The sequence below is a fragment of the Nicotiana tomentosiformis genome, chromosome 1 (assembly GCF_000390325.3).
Source record: "Nicotiana tomentosiformis chromosome 1, ASM39032v3, whole genome shotgun sequence".
NCBI lineage: Eukaryota > Viridiplantae > Streptophyta > Magnoliopsida > Solanales > Solanaceae > Nicotiana > Nicotiana tomentosiformis.
The window spans coordinates 54,532,096-54,542,468 of record NC_090812.1 but is presented as its reverse complement, the minus strand read 5'-3'; the positions used below and the strand labels follow the sequence as shown (position 1 = coordinate 54,542,468).

Here is a 10,373-nt window from a genome sequence, read left to right as displayed (position 1 = left end):
TGAAGCAAGTTCCAAGTGCATGTGAATGAGGGGTTGGGAGTCAAAAGTGGTGAGAAGAAAGGAGCCAAAATGAGGTTCATCTACTTCTCCATTGCCATCATTAACCTATCTTTTTTTCTCTTTCTCTTGGAGTCTTGTTCATGATTATGGGGGAAGAAGAAGACTGCTGTTTATCCAACTTCATGTGGACAATTTATCAAATGATCCCTTAATTGAACAGTATGAACTTAGCTGTTGCTGCTGCTGCTACCACTACTACTAACTCTTTTATTAGTAATTTTATTCTTGAGATGCGTAATTTGAATGTTGACCCAAGAAAAAAATGAAAATATCATATGAATTTTGAAGACAGTAATCAACATGATCGGTGCCAAATTTATCCGTTCATTGATTATTAAAGGATTTTAAGACTCAGAGTTAGATCAAGCTGAATTTATTCAAATAGCTCGATGGAAAAATTGATACTGACCAAGTTTTAGTCGAAATTTAACTTGCTTATTTAAAATGGCATTTAACAAGTTGCGACAAGTCGACAGTATATATGTTAGGTTTCGATTCAGTTTCTCTGCTTTGTTCATACTGTTTATTTATTTTACATTATTTAAATTCAACATAAGTAGTTAATCTCCTTCAGTATATGAACCATTTCGTAGTTTCTCAGGGTTTCTACGTTTGTATAGTAGGCTTCGCCGACCTCTATTACGTGTAATTTAGCTACCAAGAACCACGCCAGTAATATTATTTTCCCTTCTAACTCTCTAAAAACTTGTCACACTAAGGGCATTGTTGTAAATTAGAAGAGGACATTAACCATCTTAAGAGAAAGCAAAAAGGAAGAGAATATTCATACATATATACTCGTCTGCCAAATTTCCAACCCATTTCATAAGGCTACTTTTTGCGGTAAATCTCCCTATTCATACACTTTTGATCGTTTCTTCACATGGACTTGCAGTAGTACCCCAGTACGCATTAAAGTAATGCCCTTTCATTTCACATGTTTAGCTTACACACAAGTTGGTCAATTCAGGCACTCAATCTTTCTGACTCTTCTGGAAAAACACTAAAATTCTCGGCGGTGAAGTTTAATTACGACCAAAACTGTAAATTAAATGACCACCAAGTCCTTGTGTACTTTGGGGAAAACCTAACAATAAAAAATTATTAAAAAAAGAATAAGCTGGTCAACACTCTTGAGAATTTACTTGAGAGGTGCCAAGCAAACAATCAACACCTAATGCACATTGACTTAGCCTAACCAAGATTTCTAGTTCTAGAAAGTTATCTAAATATATACAAATAAAAAACTTCACGCTGACATTTTGAAGTGACTACATAAAGTTTAGAGATACACTACCTGACTACCTTCTGTACATGATACAAGCCGTCTGAAATGACAAGTTTGAGATCTGATATCAGAGCATGAGTCTCCCCTTCCTCCTGTTTAGGGAAGCTTGGTGTGTGGCTTCCTGACCCATGGTAATATTACGCTTCTAAATCCCGAACCTATCCTAGAAGAACCAGAAACAACACCCAGTTCAATACACGTGTATGCCAGCTATCCAACAGAATCTTCTTGGGTGGGTTCATCATCTTCATCCATCGCATCCTCATTCACCTTCTCACCGTCAACTGTCTCTGCATCAGATGCTGCTTCAGTATTCATTATGTTATCCTCATCGTCAGTGCAACTTTCTGTAGCAGAATCAGAAGCGCCTCCTTCATTTCCTCCTTGATCACAGTCACTACCAACTGCACGACTAAATTGCTCCTTCAAATCAGGAGCAACAATTCCAATCATCTCGCTTAGTGCCTTACGATCATTATCCCATCTAGAAGAAGCTTTGGAAGTAGACGTAGCGCATTGACTCTCACCCACTGGAGCACCTGAATCTTGTAAAGCTGCAGGATATGCATCGTTGTCTTTACTCTTAGGAGTATCATTCTCACCATGGACAGAAGGAGCTGTACTGCACGCCCAGCTCCCAGCTACCTCTGAAGCCAAAAGATCAGCTGTCCTGATGGTTCCTTCAGCTTCAGTATCTTCAATCACATTATCATCCTCGGCGAGATTATTTTTTGGGGAAGGAGGCATACTCTCATCACAAATTGCAGGATTCTGCACCTGAGCTTCTTTCCCTGGAGTTCCATCATCCAGCTGCATTGTGTTCCCAGCTAAAGCACAGAACTTGTTTAAATCAATATTCCTTTCACCATTGATTCCCAAGCTCTCAGTCTCTTGCACGCGTTCCGTTCCAACAAGGTCACCCTCCATATTGGCTGCTACACCAGCAGTATCACTTTCAGGGACTAGCTCAGTTCCCACAGCATCTCCCTCAATGGGTGCTGTCCCAACACCATCGACTTCAGAACCAAATCCACCCTTCACCTCACTTTCAGCACCAGCAAATTCCACCTCCTGTGTGTCTTGTCCCCCTTCTTCACTTCTGTTAGTGCAATCATGCTTCTCTGTGGCACTTGCCTCATCACTTGATAACTCAAATAATTCCCTGACGCGCCTTGTGTTGGCAGCACTGCAGCCAGCTCTAGTCACATTGTGACTTCCATCTCCTACTTCTTTCTTTCTTACTAGGGATCCATTCACATTCCCATTGTATGCATTAAGGTCAATATCCACAGAGGTATTCTCATAATTTTCCTCATCTTCTAATGTCCTCTGCATTGCCTTTAATTGCTCCTGCTGCTTCGCAAACAAAACTGAGATCTCCTCAGTAGTAGAATAGAAAGCCCGGAGTTGTGTTTCTCTGCATCGCAACCATGTAGTATAAACCACCATTATAAGGTAAGTGAAGAGACAAATGCCAGAAGATGAAAGGCAGTAAGCAAACACTAGCGTCTCTGACAACATATAAAGAGGATTATAAAAGCTTAACACATTACTGTATAAATCATATGTACATTCTCTCTCGGTAGAATGATACATGTAATATCTTGTATGGTATAAAAAATTCTGTTTGTAGACTTATTTCTTTAATCAAAAGATCATCTCCTTTTAGGTACAAAAGATCTTAAAAAGAGTTCTTAACATAAATATATAAATAAATAAAAAAGGGCAGCCCGGTGCACAAAGCATCCCACATAGAGTACGAGGAAGGACGGCACCCCATGGGCGTGTGATGTAGGCAGCCTACCCTGATGTCAAACATTAGTGGCTGATTCCACGGCTTGAACCCGTGACCTATAGGTCACACAGAGACAACTTTATCGTTGCTCCCCTTTTCTTAACACAAATAGTACAGATAAATATAAGAAATATCCCACGTTTCTTCAATCCGGTAAACCTAATTAACATTAGTACCAGTCGTACAGTTTACTTCTTACCGTAGCATTATTCTTTCTCTAGCACCTTTCAGTCTGCGCCTCTCAAAATCAAGATCCCGCATTGCAGCACTGATCTCTAGTTCAAGAGCAGAAACCTTGGCCCACGCCTCTTCCCGAGCTGCCTGCTACCGACAACAAAAGAATTGATAGAAAGAACAAAAGAAAAAGAAAAAAAAGATCAGAGTTCACATTTGACATTCTTTCCTGATCATACATGTAATAGTTTGACGAAAAAATACAGATCCACTTCTAGCAAGGCACAATCTTATCTTTCCTTTCCACATCCAAGGGGCTCAATCGAGTAGCAAACAAAGGGGAATATCTCAAGATCCATATTTCAATAATTAATGCCAGGAAATCATATGGTCATCCTACCTTTTCACTTTCAAGCTCTTTGCTCAAAATTTTCCTCTCATGCTCAAGTTCCTCTATTCTCTAAGAAAAATTAGAAGATGCAAGACGTCAGCTTCTCAAGCAAGGAACTGAAAGGGGAAGCAATTGATATATTGTTAACAGATGTTTACTTTTTTCCTACAGGCAGAAGATAATTGCTCCTCACGAACTTGAGCTTCGAGCTGACGAACTTTGTTGTCAGAAATAACCAATTTCTGCCTGGTGTCTTCCTGTTAAAAGCTAATGAATTAGGAGCTGGGGTGGCTTACAATAAGTAAAAGGTAGGTTAGATAATATTACCAACTTGGATCTCAAAGTTTCCACCAGTGAACATCTTTCCTTCTCTGACTCCTGCCATCATGAGTTAAATAAGAAAGAGCAATGGGACGTTTTCAAATTCTCCTGCATAGTAGAGGTTAATTTCTACCTGAAGCTTATTAATAATTTCTTGCTGCTCTTTTTCTCGTCTGATAGCAGATTCTGAGAGCCGTTTTATTTCCTCCTGGGCTTCTGCCTGCACTCTCTGTATAGAGGTTTTCAGATCCAAAGCAGCCTTTTCACGTTCTTCTTTCCTCTGTTCACGCTCCTCGTCAAGCAAAGCTTTTAGTTCTAAAATTGATGCTTTCTGGCTGAAAAAGCAAACACCACTTCAAATTTTTAACTCACCTTTCTAAAAATAATCGTAAGCTAATTCAGAAAACAGTGTGTTCCCAAAGAATAAAACCGGGAAATTGGCATATAAAGTAGTATGAGCCATGCAAGGACAAGGATGTAAACAAGAATGAACTTGGGATTTTCGAGCTTATTTAATAAGGAAACGAGGAAGTGGACAAGATAAACAAGAAAGCACAACGTCATTCACGATTCCTCTTAATTCAATACAATGCCATTCATGATTCCTCTTAATTAAATCAATGGCATAGTAGAGCCATTACCTGCTAATTATTTCATTGGCTTCAACACAGGATTGCTCAGATGCACTAAGTCTTTCATTAAGGCCTTCCAAAGCATGATTCTGCTCTGCAGATATTCTATTTGATTCAACAAACTCCTTTTCTTTGGCTTCCAATGACTGCTGTAATTCTTTGAGTTCTTCCAGGTATGGTTTAGAAACCGATTCCCTCAATTCTTTCATTTCCTGCAAGACAAAGGAAATCTCACTGAGACAGGTGGAGAGATAGGATCTGTCAACCAACTAGTAATGGGGGAAAAAACAATATGACCATACAAGAAACAGGAGTCAATCAAGGAAGACAGATCAATTTCCATTAACTCACACCAACAGAGAAACGACCCTGTCAAGATTTATTATAACATCCTCCCTCCTACCTCCACATGCCTAGCATCTTTTCTTCAAAAATATACCTAGCATCTTTAATCATCAGAATTAGATGTACTGGAATCCGACAGATTTTGGAAAGGTAAATATTATTCATATTATGGAAAGTTCACTGCTCCCCAGAATGAATAGCTTGCAGCAGAGAATATAACTTTCTTTAGGTACACTGTACTTCCAAAAACAGACAGAACCAGAAGAAGACAGTATTTTGTCTGGTCCTACTTCTAATCTCTGGTACTACCGTACTAGTGCATGCCATTTTACCCTACCAAAGAAAAATTAATAAAAGATAACAGGATTTGGAAAGCAAATGTTATTTCAATCAAAAGGTGCAAGACCTAAGAAATAAACATATTACTCAACTCCAAAGGTGCAAAAACTTGAAACCGCAAATGAAAGCCAAAGATTTTAAAGTAAAGAAAAAGTAATTCACACCTTGAAATGTTTCTTAGACGCTTCTGTCTCGAACAACTATTTTCTTCATGGTGTATAAAGCTTTTCTTTAGCATATTGCACTACTCGTTTCTAAAATGAGTTGCATGCTAGGAGAGATCTAGTTTTACATCTTATGATGCTATTGACATTAGCAAAGAAAAGAAAAATTCAGAAGCTTTCCGATTAAAAGTGTTTACACAGTTGAAAGTGTTGATATGTCGACCACAGGCAAAACACTGAGTTTTCTAACCCATCTACCTCGAAATTTTTAGTATTACAACTAAATAAGTTCGGAATTAAGCATTTCAAAATGGTTGTGTATTCTCAAAATTGTATGAGTAAACATACCATCTCATGACGGTCCACAGCAGCACGATTTTCATTGCGCAAGGAATCAATAGTTGCGACATGACTTTCCAGTTGCTTCCGCAGTTCCTACAACAGTACCAGAACCGAAATCACCAAAAGGCAGTATAGGAGTAATAAAACAACCTTGAAAGACTGCAAAAGAAAAACTAATTTCTTTGATAAATGAGAATAGAAAACTACCGTGTTTGACCGCTGCAGGCTGCGGAAGTCATCCAGAGAAATGGGACCTTCAGAAGTGCCAATTCCAATTCCCTTGAATCTTTTGCTTTCCGAACCAAACTCCTCTTAACCAGAAAAGACAAAAGCAAGTTAGTAAAGCTACCTTTGCCCAGCTTATCAATAATAGAAAACAAAACACAGTAAAGATATAAGTTACAACATTAAACATGTCATTTGAAATTACAATTACCTGATATAGAAATGAAAACTGTCATTAGGTTGGAAAACAGATATGATAGGTATCAACCCGTTGATACTTAAATAAAAAACAACTAAATGTGATGATTGATCATTAAAATTCAGCTAAAAAAGTTTAGGAAGAAGTTGCATCAGAAACTGGCAAAATTCGCACATTCAAAAAAATGCTGCTCATTTATTACTGCATCCACTGTGATGGTTCAATGAACGTCAAGAGATCATGTTTCCAAATACACTGTGTGATAAGTAGTTGGCAAGAATCAGAATCATATTTCAAATAAATTAAACAAGTTCGAGCCGAGATAAGTGGGCATCCTTCAGTTTTCTAATAGGTGCATAAACATTCTTTATTCTTTAGCTAAATCAACATACATTGAGTCCAAAAACAGTGTTGTCAAAAGCGAAAGAAGAGCGAAGAAATGAACTAAGGTATGCTAGGGTTTAATCGCAAAGCACTATTGAAGCACGCACTTCAGATCAGAAGGTGCAGATAAAGAAAAACTTAAACTAAACATAAATGCAGTGCAAGTTAAAAATACTGCGATAACAAACAACACTATATGAAAAAAGGAATTTTAAAAAACATAATTAAATGAAATATCAAGTATATAAAGTAAATATCCTGTCAGTCAAGTCCAAAAAAGAATAGATTTCTTCTTCAGATAAAAAGATGCAATCATAAATTTCTCATTTGCCTTTAGTGATTAGTTTTCTTATGCTAAGTTTCTATTTTCATACTTCTAATCACATAACACATTTATCCGTAACTTCCCTCACCAATTGTCATAACATACCAATACCAGATTTGTTTATTTTTAACTTCCATTCTCCTCGAATGGGAGCTCATGTGGCGCCTTGGTATACATCACAGCGCTTTGTTGCCTGTACTAAAGTGTTGCTTAAGCGAGGTAAAGCATAGGTTGCACTATACCTAGCTTCAGGGCTTAAGAGCATCAAGTGTGATTTGAACAACACTTCTCAAAAGTTCACTTCAGGACCAAAGCCATGAAAACAAGGTAACAAACCAGATAACAATGAACTAGAAATCATTGAGTAGATGAAATGCCATATACTTATAGAACACAATATTAGTTGAAATGCTCCAAAATGACGATACTGATGAACGAACAATCATTGAGCAAATCTACCTGCTTTTCTCTTTAGAACAGCAGCATCAGCTGAAGAAACAGACATGAGAACTTCTCGGAACACAAAGGCAAATGAAAGTTCTGCAAACATTACAAGGAAAAAGAGATTTTACTAAGTCCCATCAGTTTTGTAAAAGAATATCATGCAATAAAAAACAGATAAAACTTCGGCAACCAATCATAGCACAGAGAAATTTCTATTTTTAAAGTTAAAATAAAATTTTATTTATAAAAAAATCAGGTTCTATCTTAAATAAATAACAACAGATAATTTTTTTTCTTTTGTCCATTCATATCCCGGAGTGGTGGGGATGGAGGTTATGATGTTATCCTGGTAGAGCATTTTAACCTGGAGATACAACGTCAACGGGGAGGGGAAGAGCGAGAGGGAGGGAGTATGACGACTATAGTCTCAAACGTCAAAGATTAAAACCAAATTTCTATGCAAGACAGCGATGACAATCAAGGGTTTTTTTTTTTTTTTTTTGGGGGGGGGGGGGGGGGGGGTTTGAATTTTAGTGTCTAAAACAATAGCGTTGTTTTCATGTGGTTACTTTACCTTTGTGACTTAGTAAAGACTGCATATTTAAGACTATGGACCTTTTTCCAATCCATCAAAGTCTTGCATAAATGTTTAAAATTAAACTTAGAACTTTCAAGCATTTGAATACAGCAACAACAACAAAAAACCCAGTGTAATCCCAAAAGCATTTGAATACACAAATGTATAAGGAGAAGACCAATGTAAACCAATCAAACTAAAATTGTTAATCATCTTTCGGTCGAGAATGATACACATATGAAGCAAGCAAGTAGAAACTTAATAAAAATAGATACTCTACCATGATGTGGAGCAAACGCAATTGAGATAATGTCACCATGACGTAGTCTGACTTCAGGGCTACCTTTGTTCAGCTTTTCCCAATTCAGATACGTCCCATTTGTGCTGTAGAGGAACTAAAATAAGTCAGTAAACTCCTGTATCAAGTTGCATCACAAAAGTTCCACAAATGATGTTCAACCTTGAATCTTTCAGAAAGACTGCAGTGCAACTGTTGGCAGAGCCCTCCACATCTTCGCTGACGACCTTTTTCCTGTAGATCTTGCAATGTTGAGCACTAACAGCTGGAGACAAAATCTGGAAACGGGTATCATCTACCAACCGACCAATGCAGTGTTCTTCAGATGTAAGAAGCATGTTCATTCCCTATTATATAAGGACACGAGAAATGCTTCAATAATATAAAGCATGATGTGCTACATAATATAAAAGTGACAAGTTGGCCTTTTCTTGTTTAGTAAACCCTCACTTCATTGATTGCTAAACCTCAATCAATCAGATGAAAGGGGGCAGAACCCAGCAAGAGGATATACAAATTGAAGGTATATCCTCATATATTTACTCTACCACCTGTGGTGGTAAAGAAAACCAAATGCCAAAATCTCCATATCAAATTGAAATTTTCAATTCCAGTACATCTTCTGATGCATCTCGAGCTACCTATATTTTATGTGACAGTTCCAACTTCCAAACCCTCATCTAACGCAAGTTTGCAAGGATCCATCCAAGACTAAGCTTGCATACTTCATTTCTGCTTGAATACTCAAGTATTTTTATCTTTGATTTGTAGCTGGATACTCAAGTATTTTTATGAAGAGAATACTCAAGTATTTTGTCACATCCAGACATTATATGATGATGCTCCGTACCAGATCTTCAGCTTTGGGGTCTAGGCTTTAAAGATATCTCTTCTGAAAGTTAGGATGTAATAATTTGTTCGTGTCCTACCCTTCAAGATATAATATTTTGTATGCACCAGCTTATTTCTGGTGGCCATCCTATTTTTCTAGAGCATTAAACCATCTTGAGGCCTGAAGCCATTATTAATAGAGCTATCAGGTCCCAAATTATGAGCTCTACCAGTTAATACAGACACTCAATAGCTAACAAATTAAACATGGAGTGAGAATTTATCATTTTGGTCCACTCTACAACTTACCTTCAGAAAACTCAATTTTTCATACTTCATAGACTCCGCAAATGTGAGCCTCATCGCGTAGCACGAAAAAAGATAATCAGACTTTATGTGATGGAGTTCAAATAATTCAAAGAAAAATCAGCCTCAACATTTTCTACATGGCATACAAATGTCTGAAAAGGACCAAAAAGAGAACTCTAAGAAAAAATGTGGAGGTATTGAAGAAGAATAGAGACCTGAAGACGCTTGCGGGCCTTATCGGAGATGGCAGTTAAGACGCCCCAAACGTCAGGATCAGAGTACTGCAAAGGCTGAGACGCAATTTTCGAAGCCACCGATAGTACAAAATCTTCAGGGCTCTGCGGATTTCTCTGCAACGGAGAATTATCAGTGCCATTGGCATCGGTAATTTTGCAGTTGTTATTGCTGTTGCAATTGCTGCGGGGAAGGGAAGAACATGATTCGGAGAGAACCGGAGACTGGTCTTTATTAGGGTTTGAGTTCGGTTTAGAAATCAGTGGAGTTGTGGGATTATCGTCTCCCTTCGCCATTCATTCACTGATTTCGTGAACTGAAGCTATCACACAGTGTCAGTGTTCTTGTGAAAAAAAGGCGGGGATTTTGAGAACCCTAATTAAGTGAACCGGGTTTCGTTGATCGCCTAGCTTGCTGGGGAAGCTGAGTGACTTTTTGTTTGATTTATTATTTAGGCCCCCAAACTTTTGGTGTTGTACTTATTTTGGCAGCATTTTATATGACACCATAAAATACTTCTTAAAGTTTTGAGTAAAAACTTTGTGATTTATAAATGTGGTTTTTGAGTTTTGACATGTTTTATTTTACAAGTATTTAGGACTCGATGTTTAAATTCATGCAAAATATTCAATAAGTTAACACTCATACTTTGAATCGCGTCAATCTTTTTTGAGACAAATAGTGAATCCTTGAAAT

General features: G+C 37.6%; 1 protein-coding gene across 2 annotated transcripts; it reads right to left on the bottom strand.

The window, feature by feature from the left end:
• Positions 1-1,084: 1,084 nt before the first annotated feature.
• Positions 1,085-10,108, bottom strand: LOC104099999 (uncharacterized). Of its 2 annotated transcripts, none has more exons than XM_009607153.4 (13): positions 9,659-10,108; positions 8,466-8,650; positions 8,286-8,389; positions 7,444-7,524; positions 6,059-6,162; positions 5,858-5,944; positions 4,671-4,873; positions 4,163-4,364; positions 4,036-4,086; positions 3,867-3,965; positions 3,718-3,777; positions 3,343-3,467; positions 1,085-2,765 (listed from the first exon to the last, which is right to left on the bottom strand). In XM_009607153.4, exons 1-13 carry the CDS (start codon positions 9,971-9,973, stop codon positions 1,559-1,561), a joined length of 2,823 nt encoding a protein of 940 aa, XP_009605448.1. In that variant the 5' UTR covers positions 9,974-10,108; the 3' UTR covers positions 1,085-1,558. The 2 variants fall into 2 exon arrangements, with proteins under 2 accessions (XP_009605448.1, XP_009605449.1); XM_009607154.4 differs by having other exon boundaries at positions 3,343-3,464.
• Positions 10,109-10,373: the final 265 nt, after the last annotated feature.